Consider the following 25,181-nt stretch of genomic DNA (forward strand, 5'->3'; position numbering starts at 1 on the left):
TTCGAGTACATTTACGCAAGGCAAAACATTAATTAATCACAAGTCTGCAAGTGTATTTACCAATAATCGATAGAGAAATATCCACAAAGCTAACTAGCTAGTTAGCCAGCCAGCTAACAACACAGACATATGAGTCGAACGCAATGTAGACAGAAAACGATGCCTTACTTGACAAAGCCACAACGTGTTTTAAGCACAGCGGAACTGTATATTCAATTGCAACATGGTTAGACGGTGAATACATTAATATCGTGGGATATATTGTTGAATAATATTCTCTAAATATTGACAAACACAACCGTTTATTTTTCCCCAGCCCACACTGATTGTACTCGTGTCGTTGCCTGGTGCTGAAAACAGACCTCTGAAAGCTAGCAGCAGCGAGCTAGCTCCAGCCCCACAACACAGCACCGTGGTTCAGCAACAGTCAGTACAGTGAAGTAGTCAAACGAAAGCACACACAATACATTTAGACAAAGAAAATGTTTTAGCCGACTGAAAACAAATGGCCATCAATACCCAAATGTGGTCGACAATCTATGCTCGAACATAAGCAACCAATTCTGTCTGAAAAACTTAAATTCACTTTAACTCCAGTACAACCACCAGCCCTGAATCTCAGACTTACCCTGTCACAACAGGCGCCATCTTCCACAAACTCTCACCAAAACTCCAACACTCGCGATATCCTTTCTCCCCCAGACCAACAATCCGCCGAGACAACAGAAGCAGACTGGGGATGCAAGGACGATGGAGAGCGAGAGAAAGGGGCGGGAGAGGAGTCCAGAAAGGAGGGGGAGGTGGCGGGTAGCTAGAGAGAGCGAAAGAAAAGGGCAGACGCCATAACAATAGGCGTGGGAAACTTCAGACATCACGCGAGACCAAGAAAACTCTCACCATAGACAAGCATGGAGGGATCCTCGTCCTATCGCGAGATGAACGTGGAGTGGAGGTGTTGCTTATTTTTTAGCGCTGAAATAGTATTCCTATGTGTTTACCTTAATTACAGCACCGATTGGAACTTAGTTTGGCATAGAATGTTGCCAGGCCCGCAGGACTCACTCTGTATGCAATAATAGTGTTTAACATGATTTTTGAATGACTACCTGATCTCTGTACCCCACACATACAATTATCTCTAAGGTCCTTCAATCGAGTGGTGAATTTCAAACACAGATTCAACCACAAAGACCAGGGAGGTTTTGCAACGCCTCGCAAAGAAGGGCACCTATTGGTAAAAAAGCAGACATTGAATATCCCTTTGAGCATGGTGAAGTTATTAATTACACTTTGGATGGTGTATCAATACACCCAGTAACTACAAAGATACAGGTGTGCTTCCTAACTCAGTTGCCGGAGAGGAAGGAAACTGCTCAGGGATTTCACCATAAGGCCAATGGTGACTTTAAAACAGTTACATGGCTGTGATAGTTGAATGGCTGTGATTGGAGAAAACTGAGGATGGATCAACAACATTGTAGTTACTCCACAATACTAACCTAATTGACAGAGTGAAAAGAAGGAAGCCTGTACAGTATAAAAATACTCCAAAACATGCATCCTGTTTGCAGTAAGGCACTAAAGTAAAACTGCAAAAAATGTGGCAAATCAATTAACTTTTTGTCCAGAATACAGTGTTATGTTTGGGGCAAATCCAATACAACACATTACTGAGTACCACTCTCCATATTTTTAAGCATAGTGGTGGCTGCATCATGTTATTGGTATGCTTGTAATTGTTAATGACTGGGGAGTTTTTCAGGATAAATGGAGCTAAGCACAGGCAATTTCATCCTAGAGGAAAAACAAAATAACTGACTAAATAACTCTGGCAGAATCCATACACACACTTCTTATACGTAGTGCACCAGATGCTATCTTTCCCAGTGCATACCATATAAATCCTCACGTTTCATATCCTTCAGCATAACTCATTTTTATTGGCCCTTCGCAAGTCTGCCAGAGAGAGAGAGGGAAAGACAGTGAGTGAGAAAGAGAGAAAGAAAGGAGGGGAGTCTGGGAGAGAAGTAAAGAGAGAAAGAGAGAGAGAGAGAGAGCGAGAGAGAGAAAGAGAGGGGGAGTCAGGGAGAGAAGTAAAGAGAGAGAGAGAGAGAAAGAGAGGGGGAGTCAGGGAGAGAAGTAAAGAGAGAGAGAGAGAGAAAGAGAGGGGGGAGTCAGGGAGGAAAGTAAAGAGAGAGAGAGAGAGAATGAGTGATTGAGAAAGAGGGGGGAGTCAGAGAGAGAGTCGGAGAGAGAAGTAAAGAGAGGGAGAGAGCAAAAGTGAAAGGGAGAGTAAGAAAGATGGGGGAGTCAGAGAGTGTGAGAGTGTGAGGGAAATAGTGAGAGGGGTGGGGGGGATTGAGGCAGGGGAAGATTTTGCATGAGAGTGTGACTGGCTTGACGCCCACACTATGAAGACACGGAGAGAGGAGGGCCACATACTCCCCAATGCGATTTTCCGTTCTTTCATTATTTTAATGGTCAGCCGATGACCTCCAGCTAGTCCCAGCATTGAATACAGGAAGAGTAAAGTTTCCCCAAATGTTTTACAGCTGAACACAGTAAAAAAGACTACACAAGTGCAAGTACTTTTCAGAAGATGGAGGGGAAAAAACAGAGTGAGCGAGAGAGAGAGAGAGAGAGAAATGAAATCAAGCTATTGCCATCGATGCTTGTCAATATGTTATTTTTTTGTGGGATTCTTTTGTTTAACAACTGAAGTTGACCTCTAACCTCTCACTGTTGTAAAACTCATAACATATTTTTATGGATACTTCCAGACGTGATTTAATGTTTCCTTTTAGGGCCCCCCTTGTAATCCTGATGTCTCCGTCTGTTGCATTTTGGCATCTGCATCATGATTCCGAGTACTTTGGAAAATTCATGTGTGAACTCACAACCAAAACAATGTGGTAAAACATTCAAATTAAAGGCTAAAGCACCACGTTTGGTTCTAATCAAGCGACGTCCATCTACTCAATCTTTCCCTGTCTTTCCTCGCCCCTCTCTCTCGTAAGGTATAAAACAATTATTTTAAATGGACAGGAACCTTCTCTAGAGCTCAATAAAGGGAAGGTAAGCTGCCAATTCAAGCAATCATGACTATGCCACGAGTGCTCCATCTATAAATCCTCTCACTTGACTGCCTGAGCGTCGCCAATAGACAGATTGGTCATCATTCGCCAACCTCCTTCTTGTTACCCGACCAGACCTGACTTTGTCATGCTGTGAATTGCCACAAGATGGACAGGGTCACTGTATGATGGATTTGGCAGCTCGTCATCCATTTCGATATGTTTATATATTTGTCACTAGGATAGACAGGTCTGGATAGCCTTTTTCTTTGGAGTGCCAAGCTGAAATAGTGAAATTAATGAGGGGAAATTATAGTTTGTTCTGAACTCTGAAGACTCATTTTCATGGTTTTGAGTTTAGGGTCGTAATGAATCATTATGAGAGGATATTTTATCTGTGGTTTGAGCTTTGTGAAAGCGAATGAGGAAAAAAGCCAGACGATCAAACAAGTAGTGAAGTTGGAATACAGGTTCTTCAGCAGTTTCTTGGAGGGCAGCTCAGTTGACATCTCGGGGATTTGTGTGGAATCTGTTGTGATGAAACTTCCTGAAATAGCTGGACAGACATTCAGATAGAGAATCAGACAGACATACAGACAGAGAGAGACAGAAAGAGAAAGAGAGGTGAAGATTTCAGACTTTCAGACAGCCTTTCAGACAGACTTTCAGACATAGACTTTCAGACATAGACTTTGAGACATAGACTTTGAGACATAGACATTCAGACATAGACTTTCAGACATAGACTTTCAGACATAGACTTTGAGACATAGACTTTCAGACATAGACTTTCAGACATAGACTTTGAGACATAGACTTTGAGACATAGACTTTGAGACATAGACTTTCAGACATAGACTTTCAGACATAGACTTTCAGACATTTCAGATGGATACAAATGCACAGGAAGTGTAGGTGCCAGATTGACAGGCAGACAAAAACAGGCAGGAAATCATACTTGCCCTGTAACCTAGAATACGCTTCTCTCCTTCTCCTGCATATAAACAAACATCTTTCAAGCCTCTGAGTCTGTCAGATCTGACTCAGATATTATCAGATTCTCTTTATGAATGAAAGCCACAGCGCCTCACAAGACGAGAGTCACGCATTACTTTGCATGGCTAGTGCGTGGGTGTGAGTGAGTTCAAGGCATGAAGGACGGGGAGACAGGCTTGCTATGGAGGGGACGTGACGTGGAGGGGACATGGAGTCCAGGGGGAGAGGCTGGTGTTGAGGCTTCAAAAGGCCTGATGCCCCCCCCCCTTCTATCTCTTACCCTCCACTCAAAGCTCCCTCGTCACATGACTGTCTGTGAGTGGTCCCAAAGCCTGGGTCAGAGCTTTTCTGTTATGGTGCCAAAATGATACGTTTGTACATATAGTGCTAAGAGAATTCTGACTGTGTATGTTATAAAAATGATGAGCTAATTTTTACAAGCTTTTGATGAAGAGATAAAATAAGACAATCTCAAATCAAATCAAATGTTATCAAATGTTATTTGTCACATGCAACAGGTGTAGGCCTTACTGTGAAATGCTTACTTACAAGTCCTTAACCAATCTGCTTTGAGGCATGGGTAATGTTGGCATTTCTGTCTCTTGACAAATTTTAACGGTTCAGACTCAGTTACAAGATATATTATCTATACAATCATGACGTTTTAGACGTACAAAAGTAAGTTACTTGACATGGTTACATACAGTACATAATTTTAAAGTGAAACCAGAAATGCCTGTCCATGTCTATCGGTCACAATGGGAGAATTTATTGCCTTCATTATGGGATTAATGAGGTTTTATTGCTTGTTAGTCAATCTAAAACTTGATAAGAAATCAAACTCTTGATGGAGTAGGTATACAAATCTATGTCAAATGTATTTTACAAGCATTTGGAATGAGTGTTGGTTTTAACAAAAAAAATCACATGGACCATAACTGTAGAACATGTGATTCTATCAGCATCAGAAATTATTAGAATTACACTATTAACAAAACATTAAACAAATCTGTCATTTCTCTATTTTACCAAGTTCTTGACCTTATACCTGTGACCACAACTATTTTCTAATCACCCCGGTGGAGCAGTGGAGTTGTGCATGGCAGATTGTAATCTCATTTCATACGAAGGGAAACAGTTTAATAGAAAGTATATGAGTGTCGTCTGGCTCTGTGTCTTGGCAGTATCTTTTAGAGTTCAGTCTTTGCCTTGGGCCGCTGCTTCGTCTGATTAAAAAAAAAACTGTGCAATTGATCATGAGTTCTGAAATATGTATTATTCATTATATTATGAAAACGGGAGACGTACTCTTGGAATGTGTTGAATACTTTAAAAAGACTATGAATTATCCCAAATTAGTTATTTGCTAAACAAAAACTTGTTGTATTTTGCCATAATAGTTGCAACCCTCTGCTAGTATTAAAGTAAATAGCCTTGGTTTGTGCGAGCCGGATGGAATTTAGTGAAGGAACTTTAATCGATTTTGGCTCACATTTCTCAATACTAGTATGTGGTTATAGCCACCTGAACTGGTTTTGTGGCATATCCATATTACACCAGCAAATGGCAAGGCTGTGATACTTGAGTGCTTGCTATATTCCATAAAGAGGATGTCCAATCTTCTAAGATCAGACCCCGGAACAGGCCACCAAAATAGTGATAAGCAAATTATGATAACAACATCAGCCATTCATAAGTAAAGCAGATGATGCGTTTTTGGCATAGGTCACATTTTCTGGCAGAGATCACATCATTTGTTTTCCCCCTCAGGGACAGACTGAGCTCTCCCCCTTACAGTTGTTCACTTTTTTTTTTATTGCTCAAAGACTGAAGGACATTGGAGGGGAAACTGAGATAGCACTTTCTATATAAACTGTTTCACTACCCCCCCCCCCAATGGCCACCTATTCCGTATAATATAGTGCACTACTTTTAATGGGCAAAAGTAGTGCACTATATAGGGAACAGATATCTAGAAGAATGACTTAGTCGCAGTGAGATAATGCAAGTTGATTTTCACAGTAGTCATTTAGCAGACGCTCTTATCCAGAGCAACTTACAGGAGCAATTATGGTTAAGTGCCTTGCTCTAGGGCAAATTGCCAGATTTTTCACTTAGTCGGCTGGGGGATTCGAACCAGCGACCTTTCGTGTGTGTGATACTATTCAATGAAAATGTTATTGGTCAAATGACACAGCGATTCCAAACAGGAGAAGGCATATCATATCATTGATAACAATCTGATAGGATGCACTGCTGCTGCCACAGTTTGTGTGAGAAGTTAATATCAAAGATATTGAGGAACAATACGAGCCAAACCTAAGGGTGGATTATACTCCAATGTTCTCTCTACAGCCATTTTTTACTGTGTTTTAAGGGCGACATTTTCATAATGCAAAATCAATGTGCAAAGTGAAAAAATACCATACACCTAATTATAAAGCAGGTGGTTCGAACCCTGAATGCTGATTGGCTGAAAGTATACCACAGGTAAGACAAAAAGTACTTTTTACTGTTCTAATTATGTTGTGTGGCAGACCAGGGGGTTTGGTTAAGACGTTTACACAGATCAGACACGGACAGAATTGTATTAGCTCAGGTTTCAAGGGTGTTTATTTAAATAATAAACAAAGAGAAAAGAATAGGTCTCCGGGATACTGTCTTCTGGGCTCCTCCGGGAGACCTCCTCCGGGATACTGTCTTCTGGGCTCCTCCGGGAGACCTCCTCCGGGATACTGTCTTCTGGGCTCCTACGGGAGACCTCCTCCAGGATACTGTCTTCTGGGCTCCTCCGGGAGACCTCCTCCGGGATACTGTCTTGTGGGCTCCTCCGTGAGACCTCCTCCGGGATACTATCTTCTGGGCTCCTCCGGGAGACCTCCTCCGGGATACTGTCTTCTGGGCTCCTCCGGGAGACCTCCTCCGGGATACCGTCTTCTGGGCTCCTCCAGGAGACCTCCTCCGGGAAACCGTCTTCTGGGCTCCGTGGTCTTGCTGTATCCTGTGGGGAACAAAACCGAGCTCCCTACATTATCTCTGGTACTGAGTACGACTATACGGGAGTAACCTCTCTTCCCCAGTCCTTCCCTCCTGTGTGCTGCCCTTCTGGCAGCTTTATGGGACTCGTCCAGCTGGTGAGCAATCAGCCCCTTGATTACTCACAAACCACAATCAGTCCCAATTAGTCCTGGCCGGAGAGCCCGTCGAGACCTGGCACGTCCAGCAGAGGGAGCCATCACCGCGTGATGTAGACTCCGTCTGTCACCAGGCCTCGACGTATGTCGGGGAGGGGGCGGTTGTCAGTGCGACATATGTTTCCCTTCTCGATAGGGCATCCGCGTTCCCATGCTTCACCCCTGACCTGTGCACAACAGAAAAAGAGAAGCATTGAAGGGACAAGAACCACCTGGTGACCCGATCGTTTGTGTCCCTTCCCCTGGCCATCCAGACCAGGGGAGCATGGTCTGTGACCAGGGTGAAGTGGGTGCCCAACAGGTAATACTTGAGAGTGTCTAGCGCCCACTTCACCGCTAGGCACTCTTTCTCGACAATCAAGTACTTTTTTCTCTGGATATCAGCTTTCGGCTTAAGTACATGATGGGGTGCTCCTCCGCATCGTGTACCTGGGACAGGATGGCCCCTAGTCCCGTGTCGCATGCGTCCGTCTGGACCAACATCGGTACCTGGAAATCGGGCGTTATGAGAATCGGATGGGAGCACAGCACTTCCCTCAGGCGCCTGAACGCCGCTTTGGTCTCGCCCGTCCATTTCACTGTTTTTGGGAGGCGGGCCCTGGTTAGATCGGTAAGGGGGAGGCTATAAACGCAAAGTTGGGGATAAACCGGCTGTAGTATCCTGCCAGTCCCAGGAAGGACTTGACCTGTGTTTTAGTGCGTGGAACGGGCCAGTCACGTACCGTGTGGACCTTCCTCTCCTGGGGCTTGACGTTCCCCAGTCCAATCAAATACCCCAGCTACTATACCTCGTCGAACCCTAGCTTGCATTTCTTGGGGTTCGCTGTCAACCTGGCTAGCCTGAGAGCATCCAGCACCGCCTGGAGGTGCGTCAGAACTCTTCCCAACCTTGGCTGTGGATGATGATATCATCCAAATAGGCCGCTGCGTACTATCAGGCGCTGGAACGTGGATGGGGCTCCGTGGAGACCGAATGGGAGCACCCGGTACGGATATAAGCCGTATGGTGTCGAAAACGCTGTCTTCTCCCGATGGAGGCTGTCAACAGTACCTGCCAATATCCTTTGGTCAGGTCGAGGATGCTGATGTACCAGGCCTCTCCAGATCGGTCGATGAGCTCGTCCACCCTCGGCATGGGGTAGGCGTCGAACAAGCTGATGTCGTTCACACCCCGGAAGTCATTACAGAAGCGCAGGCTACTGTCCGGTTTGGGGATGCACTATGCGATGTGGGACTCTTCGAGGATCCCCATCCTCAGCATAGCCTCCACTTCCTGCTTCACGGCCTTCCTTCGGGCCTCAGGGATCCGGTATGGCCTCTTTCGTACCGTTTCCTCGGGCCGGGGACAGACGTGGTGTTCAATGAGGGTCGTGCGGCCCAGCTTCTCGTAGAACACCACTGTGTTCCGATCGACGAACTCCCGGAGCGTTTGCTTCTGGGCCAGGTCGAGGTCCTCATTGCTCGGGACCACCACTGGTACCGTTGATGTCCTGTGTCCCAACCATAACACGGCCAAGGCTTTCCTCTCGTGCAACCTCTTCAATAAGTTCACGTGGTAAATCTGTTGGTGTTTCCATCTCCCCGGCTGCCGTACGCGGTAATTGACGGGTCCCAGCTTCTCTATCACCTCGTACGGCCCGTGCCATGTTGCCAGGAACTTACTTTCTGCCGTGAGGATTAAGACCAGCACCTTGTCTCCCACCTGGAATTCTCGGGGCTGGATTCCCCGATTGTAGGGCTTGGGTGCGTTGGGCCTTCTCCATATGTTCCCTTACCACTGGCCATATGGCTGTCATCCGCTCCCTCATCATCTCCATGTGTTCCACTACGCTGCGTAAGGGGGTCGGCTGGGCTTCCCACACCTCCTTGGCGAGGTCCAGTAGGCCGCGTGGCCTCCTCCCGTAGAGGAGTTTGAAAGGGGAAAACCCGGTGGATGCCTGGGGCACTTCTCAAACCGAGAACATTAGGTGGGGTAGTAGCTGGTCCCAGTTCTTCCCATCCCGCTCGATGACCTTCCGCAGCATTTGTTTGAGCGTTTTATTGAACCGCTCGACGAGCCCATCCGTCTGCGGGTGAAAGACGGAGGTCCGGATCTGCTTGATCTGCAGGAGAGCACACACATCTTTCATTAGGCGGGACATCAACTCGGAACCTTGGTCTGTCAAGATCTCGTTCGGGATGCCCACCCAGCTAAAGAGGTGGAACAGCTCCCGGGCGATTCCCTTGGAGACCGCCGCACGAAGGGGAATGGCCTTGGGATACCGGGTGGCATAATCTACCATTACCAGGATGTACCGGTGTCCTCATGCCGTTTTTACCAGGGGTCCCACTATGTCCATGGCTATGCGTTCAAAGGGCACACAGATGATCTGTAGGGGGACCAGCGGGTTTCGGAAGTGTGCTTTTGGGGCAGTGATTTGACACTCCAGGCAGCTGCGACAATAGTCTTCCACAGCTCTCCTCATCCCGGGCCAGTGGAACCGGGCGGCGATCCTTCCCGGGTCTCCTCCATTCCCAGTGTGGGCCAGCTGAAGAACGATTCCCATGTACCGTTGGGGAAGCAACAGTACAGTGCCTTGCAAAAGTATTCATCCCCCTTGGCGTTTTTCCTATTTTGTTGCATTACAACCTGTAATTTAAATGGATTTTTATTTGGATTTCATGTAATGGACATACACAAAATAGTCCAAATTGGTGAAGTGAAATGAAAAAAATAACTTGTTTCAATAAATTCTTCAAAATAATTAACGGAAAAGCGGTGTGTGTATATGTATTCAACCCCTTTGCTATGAAGCCACTAAATAAGATCTGGTGCAACCAATTACCTTCAGAAGTCACATAATTAGTTAAATAAAGTCCACCTGTGTGCAATCTAAGTGTCACATGATCTGTCACATGATCTCAGTATATATACACCTGTTCTGAAAGGCTCCAGAGTCTGCAACACCACTAAGCAAGGGGCACCACCAAGCAAGCAGCACCATGAAGACCAAGGAGCTATCCAAACAGGTCAGGGACCAAGTTGTGGAGAAGTACAGATCAGGGTTGGGTTATAAAAAAATATCTGAAACTTTGAACATCCCACGGAGCACCATTAAATCCATTATTAAAAAATGGAAAGAATATGGCACCACAACAAACCTGCCAAGAGAGGGCCGCCCACCAAACTCACGGACCAAGCAAGGAGGGCATTAATCAGAGAGGCAACAAAGAGAACAAAGATAACCCTGAAAGAGCTGCAAATCTCCACAGCGGAGATTGGAGTATCTGTCCATAGGACCACTTTAAGCCGTACACTCCACAGAGCTGGGCTTTACGGAAGACTGGCCAGAAAAAAGCCACTGCTTAAAGAAATAAATAAGCAAACACATTTGGTGTTCGCCAAAAGCCATGTGGTAGAAGGTACTCTGGTCATATGGAAGAAGGTACTCTGGTCCGATGAGACTAAAATTGAGCTTTTTGGCCATCAAGGAAAACGCTATGTCTGGCACAAACCCAACACCCCTCATCACCCTGAGAATACCATCCCCACAGTGAAGCATGGTGTTGGCAGCATCATGCTGTGGGGATGTTTTTCATCGGCAGGGAATGGGAAACTGGTCAGAATTGAAGGAATGCTGGATGGCGCTAAATACAGGGAAATTCTTGAGGGAAACCTGTTTCAGTCTTCCAGAGATTTGAGACTGGGACGGAGGTTCACCTTCCAGCAGGACAATGACCCTAAGCATACTGCTAAAGCAACACTCGAGTGGTTTAAGGGGATACATTTAAATGTCTTGGAATGGCCTAGTCAAAGCCCGGACCTCAATCCAATTGAGAATCTGTAGTATGACTTAAAGATTACTGTACACCAGCGGAACCCATCCAACTTGAAAGAGCTGGAGCAGTTTTGCCTTGAAGAATAGGCAAAAATTCCAGTGGCTAGATGTGCCAAGCTTATAGAGACATACCCCAAGTGACTTGCAGTTGTAATTGCTGCAAAAGGTGGCTCTACAAAGTAATGACTTTGGGGGTGGTGAATAGTTATGCACGCTCAAGTTTTCTGTTTTTCTGTTTCACCCCAAAAAATATTTTGCATCTTCAAATTGGTAGGCATGTTGTGTAAATCAAATGATACAAACAATTTTAATTCCAGGTTGTAAGGCAACAAAATAGGAAAAAGGGGAGCCTCCCCCCGAGCTTTCGCTTGGGCAGCGGCAGCTTTCAAATTCGGATCCTCCCACTGGGCAGTCCCGAACTGTCCCCTCAGTTGGCCCATGGCGGGTGACACGGCTGGTCCCTCGAAATCGATGAGGGGGAGGACAGGCTCCTCCTCCAGTTGTTCACCGGGGGGGGGGTCGGGTTCCAGTGCCCCCTCATACTCCGGACCCGTAGATACGGGCATGTCAACCGCTTGCTTCTGGGCCACGCAGGCGATGGGTCGTCCTCGCTCTCGTCTCCCACCGGCTCATACCTTTATCCTCAGCTCGTGCCTCCACAGTGCTGCGAGCAGCGGACAATCTCGTCCCACAAGGAGGGGTACCGGCAACTCCGGTACAGCACCCACCATCATCTGGCAGCTCCCTTGTGGTGTCACGATGTTGGACTGTATGGTCAGATACCGCTTGGTGTCACCGTGGACACAGGAAACAGACATATCCATGCCACGTTCGGTCCCCTGGGCCAGCAGGCTCATGGCTACGAGCGTAACCACACTCCCGGAGTCCAGTAGAGCTTCAGTGTCGTGTCCTTTCACCGGGACCATGGGTGCCGATGGTTTGTGGTGCACCCAACAGGAGGTGACTTAGTTCACTGCGTGGCCCACCTCACCTCCGCGGCTCGCTGATGGCATTGACTCCTCTCGAGCCGGGCAATTCCATGCAAGGTGCCCCCGGGCGCTAGACTCAAAACACCTCCTTTGGTCTCCATCTACCTGGGGTCGTCGGCGGTGGATCGGCTCTCCCCCAGCCGTCTCTCCGCGGGTCAGCGGCCCTTTCAATCAATCAATCAATCAATTTTATTTTATATAGCCCTTCTTACATCAGCTAATATCTCGAAGTGCTGTACAGAAACCCAGCCTAAAACCCCAAACAGCTAGTAATGCAGGTGTAGAAGCACGGTGGCTAGGAAAAACTCCCTAGAAAGGCGAAAGCCTAGGAAGAAACCTAGAGAGGAACCAGGCTATGAGGGGTGGCCAGTCCTCTTCTGGCTGTGCCGGGTGGAGATTATAACAGAACCATGCCAAGATGTTCAAAAATTTTCATAAGTGACAAGCATGGTCAAATAATAATCAGGAATAAATCTCAGTTGGCTTTTCATAGCCGATCATTAAGAGTTGAAAACAGCAGGTCTGGGACAGGTAGGGGGTTCCATAACCGCAGGCAGAACAGTTGAAACTGGAATAGCAGCAAGGCCAGGCGGACTGGGGACAGCAAGGAGTCACCACGGCCGGTAGTCCCGACGTATGGTCCTAGGGCTCAGGTCTCTCAGTTGGCTTTTCATAGCCGATCATTAAAGAGTTGAAAACAGCAGGTCTGGGACAGGTAGGGGTTTCGTAGCCGCAGGCAGAACAGTTGAAACTGGAATAGCAGCAAGGCCAGGCGGACTGGGGACAGCAAGGTGTCATCATGCCCGGTAGTCCTGACGTATGGTCCTAGGGCTCAGGTTCTCAGAGAGAAAGAGAGAACGAGAGAATTAGAGAGAGCATACTTAAATTCACACAGGACACTGGATAAGACAGGAGAAGTACTCCAGGTATAACCAACTAACCCCAGCCCCCGACACATAAACTACTGCAGCATAAATACTGGAGGCTGAGACAGGAGCGGTCCGGAGACACTGTGGCCCCATCCGAAGAAACCCCGGACAGGGCCAAACAGGAAGGATATAACCCCACCCACTCCGCCAAAGCACAGCCCCCCGCACCACTAGAGGGATATCCCCAACCACCAACTTACAATCCTGAGACAAGGCCGAGTATAGCCCACAGAGGTCTCCACCACAGCACAAACCAAGGGGGGGGCGCCAACCCAGACAGGAAGATCACGTCAGTAACTCAACCCACTCAAGTGACGCACCCCTCCCAGGGGACGGCATGAAAGAGCACCAGCAAGCCAGTGACTCAGCCCCTGCAACAGGGTTAGAGGCAGAGAACCCCAGTGGAGAGGGGAACCGGCCCGGCAGAGACAGCAAGGGCTGTTCGTTGCTCCAGCCTTTCCGTTCACCTTCACACTCCTGGGCCAGACTACACTCAATCATATGACCTACTGAAGAGATAAGTCTTCAGTAAAGACTTAAAGGTTGAGACCGAGTCTGCGTCTCTCACATGGGTAGGCAGACTGTTCCATAAAAATGGAGATCTATAGGAGAAAGCCCTGCCTCCCGCTGTTTGCTTAGAAATTCTAGGGACAATTAGGAGGCCTGCGTCTTGTGACCGTAGCGTACGTATTGGTATGTACGGCAGGACCAACTCGGAAAGATAGGGTAGGAGCAAGCCCATGTAACGCTTTATAGGTTAACAGTAAAACCTTGAAATCAGCCCTTGCCTTAACAGGAAGCCAGTGTAGGGAAGCTAGCACTGGAGTAATATGATCAAATTTCTTGGTTCTAGTCAGGATTCTAGCAGCCGTATTTAGCACTAACTGAAGTTTATTTAGTGCTTTATCCGGTAGCCGGAAAATAGAGCATTGCAGTAGTCTAACCTAGAAGTAACAAATGCATGGATTAATTTTTCTGCATCATTTTTGGACAGAAAATTTCTGATTTTTGCAATGTTACGTAGATGGAAAAAAGCTGTCCTTGAAACAGTCTTGATATGTTCGTCAAAAGAGAGATCAGGGTCAAGAGTAACACCGAGGTCCTTCACAGTTTTATTTGAGACGACTTTACAACCATCTAGATGAATTGTCAGATTTAACAGAAGATCTCTTTGTTTCTTGGGACCTAGAACAAGCATCTCTGTTTTGTCCGAGTTTAAAAGTAAAAAGTTTTCAGCCATCCACTTCCTTATGTCTGAAACACAGGCTTCTAGCGAGGGCAATTTTGGGGCTTCACCATGTTTCATTGAAATGTACAGCTGTGTGTCATCCGCATAGCAGTGAAAGTTAACATTATGTTTTCGAATAACATCCCCAAGAGGTAAAATATATAGTGAAAACAATAGTGGTCCTAAAACGGAACCTTGAGGAACACCGGAAATGTACAGTTGATTTGTCGGAGGACAGACCATTCACAGAGACAAACTGATATCTTTCCGACAGGTAGGATCTAAACCAGGCCAGAACTTGTCCGTGTAGACCAATTTGGGTTTCCAGTCTCTCCAAAAGAATGTGGTGATCGATGGTGTCAAAGGCAGCACTAAGGTCTAGTAGCACGAGGACAGATGCAGAGCGTCGGTCTGACGCCATTAAAAGGTCATTTACCACCTTCACAAGTGCAGTCTCAGTGCTATGATGGGGTCTAAAACCAGACTGAAGCATTTCGTATACATTGTTTGTCTTCAGAAAGGCAGTGAGTTGCTGCGCAACAGCTTTTTCTAAAATTTTTGAGAGGAATGGAAGATTCGATATAGGCCGATAGTTTTTTATATTTTCCGGGTCAAGGTTTGGCTTTTTCAAGAGAGGCTTTATCACTGCCACTTTTAGTGAGTTTGGTACACATCCGGTGGATAGAGAGCTGTTTATTATGTTCAACATAGGAGGGCCAAGCACAGGAAGCAGCTCCTTCAGCAGTTTAGTAGGAATAGGATCCAGTATGCAGCTTGAAGGTTTAGAGGCCATGATTATTTTCATCATTGTGTCAAGAGATATAGTACTAAAACACTTAAGTGTCTCTCCCGATCCCAGGCCCTCGCAGAGCTGTGCAGATCCAGGACAGCTAAGCCCTGGAGGAATACGCAGATTCAAAGAGGAGTCCGTAATTTGCTTTCTAATGGTCATGATCTTTTCCTCAAAGAAGTTCATGAATTTATCACTGCTGAAGTGAAAGCCATCCTCTCTTGGGGAATGCTGCTTTTTAGTTAGCTTTGCAACAGTATCAAAAAGAAATTTTGGATTGTTCTTATTTTCCTCAATTAAGTTGGAAAAGTAGGATGATCGAGCAGCAGTGAGGGCTCTTCGGTACTGCACGGTACTGTCTTTCCAAGCTAGTCGGAAGACTTCCAGTTTGGTGTGGCGCCATTTCCGTTCCAATTTCCTGGAAGCTTTCAATAATGGCAGGAATGGAGGAGGTCTTTATCCTAATAAGATTGCTAGGGTGAACACCGCCATGTTTAGTTTTGCCCAACCTAGGTCGAGGCACAGACACAGTCTCAATGGGTATGGCTGAGCTGACTACACTGACTGTGCTATTGGCAGACTCCACTAAGCTGGCAGGTTGGCTAACAGCCTGCTGCCTGGCCTGCACCCTATTTCACTGTGGGGCTAGAGGAGTTAGAGCCCTATCTATGTTGGTAGATAAGAGGAGAGCACCCCTCCAGCTAGGATGGAGTCCGTCACTCCTCAGCAGGTCAGGCTTGGTCCTGTTTGTGGGTGAGTCCCAGAAAGAGGGCCAATTATCCACAAATGTTATCTTTTGGGAGGGGCAGAAAACAGTTTTCAACCAGCGATTAAGTGCTGAGACTCTGCTGTAGAGCTCGTCACTTCCCCCTAACTGGGAGGGGGCCAGAGACAATTACTCGATGCCGACACATCTTTCTAGCTGATTTACAAGCTGAAGCTATGTTGCACTTGGTGACCTCTGACTGTTTCATCCTAACATCGTTGGTGCCGACGTGGATAACAATATCTCTATACTCTCTACACTCGCCAGTTTTAGCTTTAGCCAGCACCATCTTTAGATTAGCCTTAACGTCGGTAGCCCTGCCCCCTGGTAAACAGTGTATGATCGCTGGGTGATTCGTTTAAGTCTAATACTGCGGGTAATGGAGTCGCCAATGACTAGGGTTTTCAATTTGTCAGAGCTAATGGTGGGAGCCTTCGGCGTCTCAGACCCCGTAACGGGAGGAGTAGAGACTAGAGAAGACTCAGACTCAGACTCCGACTCGCTACATAATGGGGAAAACCGGTTGAAGGTTTCTGTCGGCTGAATGAGCGACACCGGTTGATCATTCCAACAGTATTTCCCTCCAGAAGCCATGAGAAAGTTGTCCGGCTGCGGGGACTGTGCGGGGGGATTTATACTAACGTTACTGTCTGTACTTACTGGTGGCACAGACGCTGTTTCTTCCTTTCCTACACTGAGATTACCCTTGCCTAACGATTGCGTCTGAAGCTGGGCTTGTAGCACAGCTATTTTCGCCGTAAGGCGATCGTTCTCCTGTATATTATGAGTACAGCGACTGCAATTAGAAGACATCATGTTAATGTTACTACTTAGCTTCGGCTGTTGAAGATGTTGATGAACCATGTCCAGATAAAGCGTCCGGAGTGAAAAAGTTGAATAAGGGAAAAAAGTTGCGATGGAAAAAAGGAAAATAACGTAAAGTTGGCAGCTAAAACGCACAGGAAAATGACTCTTCTGTCTCGGGATAAACGTCCGGGGTGAAAAAGTTTAACGAAAAAAGATGAGTGAGGACAAAACTAAAAAGTTGGTAAATTTGTTGAACACAAAGATTGATTAAACGTTTATTAAAAGTAAAACGTGAATAGTTTGGCAGGTAGCCAAGTAGCAACAAACAGCACAGCAGACTGTCGGTTCGGGGTATACGGCGGTGGGTTGTCCTTCCGTCCCCTCGGACCGGTCCCCGACTCGGCCCGGCTCCCCTTCAGCAGGACCACGGTGTCCTGATGCATCTCCACTAATCCCAGGAGGTCCTCCAAGGTCTGGGGCGCGCGTGGACATGCTGTCGTGGGGTAGCACCCATAAGAAGCGATCCATGACCACTTTGTCTATGATGGAGAGGGTGGATATGTCGGTTAGGAGCCCTGGTGATGCACAGTAGGTCGCTCATCTGGGCTCGGGGGGAGGCGTCGGCCACGAACCTCCAGTCGTGGAACCGTTGAGCCCAATGGGCCATGCTGTACCCATAGCGGCTGAGTAGCTCCCATTTGAGACCGTCGTAGTTAGCCGCCTGTTCGTCGTTAAGGTCCCAATACACCATTTGGGCATTCCTGGACAGGAATGGGGCCAGCAGACTTGCCCACTTCGGCCTTGGCCATCCTTCCCGTAGCGCTGTCCGTTCAAACGTGCAGAGGTATGTTTCGATGTCATCGTCCTCCGTTAGCTTGATTAAAAACAGGTTTGGATGCGATTCAGTAGGCGCTCCTCCTTGTAGCTTCCTGATTTCCTCAACGAGGCGAATATTTTGTAGCCGCTGTTCCTCCAGCATTCGTTCCTGAACCGCCTGTTGTGCCTGTTGGGCCCGGACGAACTGAGCTATCAACTCAGTCCATGCTGATGCTGCGTAAACATCAACCCTGATCTGACCACGTTTTCAGAATGCCCCGCATTCTCCACCACTTGTGGCAGACCAGAGGGTTTGATCAAGACGTGTACACAGATCAGACACGGACAGAATTGTATTAGCTCGGTTTCAAGGGTGTTTATTTAAATAATAAACAAAGAGAAAATAATGGGTGTCCTCCAGGAGACCTCCTCCGGGATACTGTCTTCTGGGCTCCGGGGTCTTGCTGTATTCTGTGGGGAACAAAACCGAGCTCCCTCCATTATCTCTGGTACTGAGTACGACTATACGGGAGTAACCTCTCTTCCCCAGTCCTTCCCTCCCGTGTGCTGCCCTTCTGGCAGCTTTATGGGACTCGTCCAGCTGGTGAACAATCAGCCACTCCAACAATGTGCGTTATATAAACAGGTGACTATTTATTTATTGCTCAATTTACTATTTAATAATCGCCTCCTGATAACGCACATTTTTAAGAAAAGTTTCTAAATAAATCTCACCACGAGATTATAATGAGGTTTCTGGTATTTTTTACACGAAAATGTCGCCAAAAAACAGGTTAGTAATACCATGCACATTGTGAATGCTTTGAAGGCATCTGCAACAAGCTTTGTGAACTGTTCAATTGCCTTCGGCCTACTGTAGTTTCCCTTAACTGGCTAATAACATTAGGCAAGTTTGGTCCGATGGTAGTCATCTAAAATATACAACAAGGACGTTGGAACCACACATTGATTTGCGTTAGCAACAACATTCATGCTATGCTATGGCAATGCTGACTCAGTAACTGATGTGATTGGGAAGCCCTTATTGGACAGTCTGTTACTGTAGACATACTTTTACTGTAAGTGACAGTCATGTTCCTCCCTTCAGGGTATGTGGAAACCATGAGCCAATACATAGTTCCACACTGTGTTTGTGTAAATCTTTAACGAGATCTTTCGACCTTTCAGGACGCATACGCCAAAATCAAGATTTATTGGAGTCCTTTTCGATTATAGGCAGCCCTATTTCTCCAAACCTCAACAGAAATGATTTAGTTTGTTGTCAGGATGTGGTGGAAATATTTGCTCCTGAATCTTGATATGCAATATTGTGGTCAATAAGGACCCGTTCCAATGTTTTGGGAGGTTTTCATTGTAGTGAGGGCTTGTACAGAATCCCTGCTCAAATCTAAACCAGACACAAGAACAAAGAGGAAAAGGACAAAGATGTCATAACAATGAAGGTTTCCAACAAAAGTAAATCTCTCCACTTTGTGTAAATTCTTATGGGATATTCATATCCAGTAAACTAAGCTCAACAACTGGTTTAGTTTGGGTTAGTGCCCTTATTCTGCAATATACTACTGACACAAAGTTGGTTCAGTCACATATAGCGAGAACTGAACACATTTATGTAAAACAATAAGGATTTTTGGAGCAGTCCCACCAATTGCAAAATACTAATGCAACCCATGGATAAAGCCAACTCATAAAACCTTGTAAGAAAACAGCAAAAAATGGTTTGGTTGAACAAAAACCTATCCTTGATGTTTTAGGTCTTCAGAATGTCAGTGGCAATACCTTACCTTTCAAGTTGATCCTGTCTAAAGTCCCATTACAGAGTCTCCCTCACTGTGTAGTGCATGATTACGTGATACATATTTCCTCCTTGTTGCTAATGCTATTGTTGTGGAGATAGTGTTTGGATGGCAGCTTTACTTTGTCAACTGCAGCATTTTTAACCCTGACCCTTGATTCCTTACGCCCACGTCTGCTACATACACATCTGCATACACACACGCACACACACTCAAATAAATACACACACACACACACAAATAAATACACACAGAAACAAACACAGCGTCACACAGACAAGTAGACATAGATTAACACAAAAAAGGCAACCAAACACACACACACACACACACACACACAGAGCCCCACAGTAGGAGCCTGCCAAGTGGGCTGCACTAAGGCCCTGACCGTCTGGTTCCCCCTCGTCCTCCATCTCTCTGGCTGTCAGCCGGGGGGCCCAGAGAGACAGGAAGAGCCCTGGTGATTAGGAGAGGGGGCCCGTCGAGGGGGTCCGGCGGCCCTCTGACCCCATGTCCCATTCTTGGCGGATTCTGAAGAGGCCCCGGAAATGTTTGTTGGAGGATGCATGCCCCAGACTAGATAGCAGGGACTGTTATGTGATGAGCTGTAGGAGCTAGGAGGAGGGAATGTATAGTTGTGATGAGGTGATTTTGAAGGAGTCAGGCGCAGGAGGGTAAATCACAGAATAACAGGATTTATTCTGAACCACAGAGTTACGCAGTAATGCGTAAAAACACTCCAGTGCGCATAAACAGGCGCACTGGAAAATACAAGGCACACAACGAATATTCCCGGTGATACAAAATACACGGAGCTCCACCGAGCTTCTCTCTCCTCTACAATAAACAATCACACACAAAGACAAGGAGGCAGAGGGAACACATATACAGGTCCTGATGAGGGGACGGCCAGGAGGACGCGGAGCAGGGCGAGCCGGATGGCAACGGTGGAAATCCCGCAACAGGGAGGGATCGAGGATATCCCTCACGGGGACCCAGCACCGCACCTCTGGACCATACCCCTCCCACTCCAAGAGGTACTGAAGGCCCCCCACCCGACGCCTCGAATTCAGGATGGAACGGACGGAGTACGCCGGGGCCCCCTCGATGTCCAGAGGGGGTGGAGGGACCTCCCACACCTCAGCCTCCTGGAGCGGACCAGCCACCACCGACCTGAGGAGAGACAAATGGAACGAGGGGTTAATACGATAATCTGGAGGGAGTGATAAACTACAGGTAACCTTGTTTATTCTCCTCAGGACTTTGAACGGCCCCACAAACCGCGGGCTCAGCTTCCGGCAGGGCAGGCGGAGGGGCAGATTCCGGGTCGAGGCCAGACCCGATCACCCAGTACAAAGACCGGGGCCTCACTGCAGTGGCGGTCAGCGTTGGCCTTCTGGCGACGCACGGCGCATTGGAGGTGTACGTGAGCAGCGTTCCACATCTCCTCCGCGCGCAGAAACCAGTCATCCACCACAGGAGCCTCGGTCTGGCTCTGATGCCACGGTGCCAGAACCGGCTGATAACCTAAAACACATTGAAATGGCATTAGGTTAGTGGAGGAGTGACGGAGAGAGTTCTGGGCATATTCGGCCCATGGCAAGAACACCGACCACTCCCCCGGCCGGTCCTGGCAGTAGGACTGCAGGAACCTACCCACATCCTGATTCACCCGTTCCACCTGAGCATTTGACTCGGGGTGAAAACCAGAGGTCAGGCTGACCGAGACCCCCAGACGTTCCATGAACGCCTTCCAGACCCTGAATGTAAACTGGGGACCCAGGTCAGACACTATGACCTCTGGCACCCCGTAGTGCCGGAAGACGTGTGTAAACAGGGCCTCCGCAGTCTGCAGGGCCGCGGGGAGACCGGGCAGAGGAAGGAGGCGGCAGGCTTTGGAAAAGCGGTCCACGACCAGGATGGTGGTGTTACCTTGAGAGAGGGGAAGATCAGCAAGGAAGTCAATACAGAAGTGGGACCATGGCCATTGTGGAACTGGTAAGGGCTGTAACTTACCCGCTGGGAGGTGCCTAGGTGCCTTACTCTGGGCGCACACCGAGCAGAAGGAGACATGCACCCTCACGTCCTTAGTCAAGGTAGGGCACCAGTACTTTCCGGTCAGGCAGCGCACTGTACGACCGATACATGGGTGACCAGAGGAGAGGGACGTGTGTGCCCAATAGATCAGACGGTCACGGCCAAGAGCAGGCACGTACTGCAGCCCAGCTGGACACTGAGGTGGAGATGGCTCTGTGCGTAACGCCTGCTCTATGTCCGCGTCCATCGCCCATACTACCGGCGCCACAATGCAGGAGGCCGGGAGTATGGGGGTGTTGTCTATGGGCCTCTCCTCTGTGTCGTACAGCCGTGACAGTGCATCTGCTTTCACATTCTTCGTACCTGGGATGTAAGATAGTGTAAAATCAAACCGGGTGAAGAATAGGGCCCACCTGGCCTGACGAGGATTCAGCCTCCTCCCTGCCCGGATGTACTCCAGGTTACGGTGTTCCATCCAGACGAGGAAAGGGTGTTTTGCCCCTTCGAGCCAGTGCCTCCACACGGTCAGGGCTCGGACAACAGCCAACAGTTCCCGATCACCAACGTCGTAGTTCTGCTTCGCCGGGCTGAGCTTCTTGGAGAAGAAGGCACAGGGGCGGAGCATGGGTGGCGTGCCCGAGCGTTGCGATAGGACAGCGCCTATCCCTGCCTTGGATGCATCCACCTCCACTACGAACGGTAGTGATGGATCGGGATGGGCCAGTACCGGGGCTGAGGTGAACAGAACCCTCAGGTTACTGAAGGCCCTGTCAGCCTCAGCAGACAAGCAGAGCCGGGACTGCCCACCCTTCAACAGAGATGTGATGGGAGCTGCGACCTTGCCAAAGCCCCGGATAAACCTCCGTTAGTAGTTGGCAAAGCCAATAAATCGCTGCACCTCCTTTACCGTGGTTGGAGTCAGCCAATTATGCACGGCTGAAATGCGATCTCCCTTCATCTCCACACCTGAGGTGGTAATGCGGTATCCGAGGAAGGAGACGGACTGCTGGAAAAACAGACACTTTTCTGCCTTAGCATAAAGGTCATGTTCCAACAGTCGGGCCAGCACTTTGCGAACCAGGGATGCATGCTCGGCGCGCGTAGCGGAATAAACCAGAATGTCATTGATGTAGACCACTACACCGCGACCAAGCATGTCCCGAAACACCTTGTTCACAAAGGACTGGAAGACGGATGGAGCATTTATCAAACCGTAGGGCATCACCAGGTATTCGTAATGCCCCGTGGTTGTGCTGAATGCTGTCTTCCACTCATCTCCCTCTCGGACACGCACCAGGTTGTACGCACTCCGGAGATCTAATTTTGTGAAGAAGCGCACCCCATGCATTGACTCGATCACATATGGAATGAGGGGTAGAGGATAACTATAACGTATTGTCCCCTTGTTCAGTGCTCGGTAATCAATGCAAGGGCGCAGACCTCCGTCTTTCTTCTTCACAAAACCCTACCCTGACACTCTCGTGACCACCCCGTGAGAACCCTCTGCGGCCATGAAAAGGTGGGGTTGTGTAGTGCTAACCAGGGAAGACCTAACACAACAGGGAAATCAGGAGACTCAATAATAAAAAAAGTGACTTGCTCTCAATGAGTCTTGTGCGTAACCATAGTGACTGGTGCTGTAACTTCCCTAACGAACCCAGGCCCTAATGGTTGACTGTCAAGTGCTCTGATGGGGAGTGGAATGGATAGGGGAACCAATGTAATGCCTAGACTATGTGCAAAGGACCTGTCCATAAAGTTCCCAGCTGTGCCTGAATCGACCAGTGTCTTACACTGGAGAACTACAATGTGATCAGGACAGTGGATGGGTAGGGTACAGTGCGCAGCAGAGGGCTCTGAACGAGTGTGGGTGTTCGATACCTGGGGTGATGCGAGAGTGCCCTGCCTGCCGCCTCCAGACCCAAAAGAACGCTGACGACAGCGTGCAGCAGAATGTCCTCCCGTGCCACAAGAGTGAGACTGGCGCTGTCATCCTCCGCTCTCCCGGATCGCCGCTCCACCCAGCTCCATCATCTCGTGATCCGGGTTGGGGGGGTTGGTAGAACGGGCAGGCCCCTTCCAGGATGTCCTCTAGAAGTCAGCAGGTTGTCCAACCGGATGGCCATGTCCACCAGTTGATCAAACGACAGATCCGCTCGCCCTCCTCTCTACCTTTGGGCGGGTGATCGAAGACGGCCCGAAAGAGGCGAGTGAACTCCCCGAAGTTGTCCAACGTGGCTCCTCCTTCACTCATGACCGCGTTGGCCCACTCCAGGGCTTTCCCCGAGAGGCGGGAGACGAGTGCGGACACCTTCTCCCGCTCCGATGGAGCCGGGCTGATGGTCGAGAAGTTAAATCCATTTGTAGGAGGAATCCCTGGCAGAGGGCAGCTGTCCTGTCAAAATCCTGTGGTCGAGATATATGAATCCCTCTGGGTGCTGGGGTGTGGGTGGCTGGATCCGGTCGCTCAGCTGGTCCCGAAAGATCGGGTCCTCTCCTCTCCAGGCGTTGGATGACCTGGAGAACCCGATCCATCGCTTCTCCCAAGCTGGTTAGCATAGTCGAATGCTGACTCCATGTTCAGGTGTGTGATTCTGTGATGAGATGATTTGGAATCAGGTAAATCACAGAATAACAGAGTTACGCAGGAATGCGTAAAAACACATCAGGTAAATCACAGAATAACAGAGTTACGCAGGAATGCGCAAAACAGGCGCACTGGAAAATACAAGGCACACAACGAATATTCCCGGCGATACAAAATACACGGAGCTCCACCTAGCTTCTCTCTCCTCCACAATAAACAATCACACACAAAGACAAAGGGGGGCAGAGGGAACACTTATACAGGTACTGATGAGGGGATATGAACCAGGTGTGTGTAATAAACAAGACAAAACAAATGGAATGATGGGATATGGAGCGGCAGTGGCTAGAAGGCCGGTGACGACAAACGCCAAAGCCTGCCCAAACAAGGAGAGGAGGCAGCTTCGGAGGAAGTCGTGCCAGTAGTAGTGGAGGGTGTTTGTTATGGTAGGCTCTTAAAGGGGAATGAGTGGGTGAGGAGGTAGGAATAGAGAGAGAAGGAGAAGGTGAGTGAGTGAGCTAGAGGGTTAGAGGAAACGGGATAGCAGGTCATTCAGCGGGAGAGCTTTTGAAACACAGGTGCCTCATTTGTCTGCCGATAAAGCCCCTTCTGAATGAGCAAACCTGTGAATGAATGTTTATTTGAGCTATTGAGAGCAAGATGAATGAGCAAGGGTGTGAATGAATGAATGGATGAGAGAGAGAGAGCGAAGGAGTGTTTGTAAAAAGAGTGAAGTTGCCAATGAAGGAGCACTCCATGGAGACTGTAGTTCCAGATGTTGGGGGAGAGGGAGGAGGGGGGAGGAGGAGGGACGAGGAGGGAGGAGGAGGGAAAAGGAGGGAGAAGGAGGGAGGAGGACAAGGCAGAGGGAGGGGGAGGGGGAGCAGAAGGGAGGGAGTAAAGACAGAGAGGGATGGAGGGGGAGAGGGAGTGGAAGGGTAGGGGTAGTGAGGGAGATGGAGGGGGAGAGGGAGGGAGAGAGGGGGCAGTTTGGTTTTTAGGCAGCCTGTCTCAGACAATGTGAAATGGCACACGCTATTAATTTTTGGCTCAGCAGAGCCCCTGCCCAGCCATCTGCTCAGGGTCACAGCGTCCCCCCTGTCTCCCCCCTTTTTTAACCCCCGCCTAGCAGACACCCAGTCAGCACCCGCGCCCAATCTCCATAAACAATGCAGCCAACCTGCTCCTGTGGCGGGGCCCAGGCCCACACAGAACAATGGTCTGTCAGGTGACAATGGCCTCCTGGAGTTAATATACATTACAAAAGAAGGGCTTTTTTTTTACGTCATGCTCGCTCTTGCTCGCTTGGTGGCGGCCCATCACGGTTGAATTT

The 25,181-nt window shown here is 48.4% G+C and overlaps 1 protein-coding gene across 1 annotated transcript in view; it reads right to left on the minus strand.

The window, feature by feature from the left end:
• The window catches only part of LOC121559008 (suppressor of hairless protein homolog), a 100,063-nt gene extending 99,326 nt beyond the window's left edge, over nucleotides 1-737 (minus strand). The window contains exon 1 of the mRNA XM_041872304.2: nucleotides 629-737. Within this exon, the coding sequence (XP_041728238.1) occupies nucleotides 629-648 (20 nt within the window). The 5' untranslated portion in view covers nucleotides 649-737. The remainder of the gene's footprint in view (nucleotides 1-628) is intronic.
• Between the last annotated feature and the right edge of the window lie 24,444 nt (nucleotides 738-25,181).

This window comes from Coregonus clupeaformis, unplaced genomic scaffold (assembly GCF_020615455.1).
Source record: "Coregonus clupeaformis isolate EN_2021a unplaced genomic scaffold, ASM2061545v1 scaf0534, whole genome shotgun sequence".
Classification (NCBI taxonomy): Eukaryota; Metazoa; Chordata; class Actinopteri; order Salmoniformes; family Salmonidae; genus Coregonus; species Coregonus clupeaformis.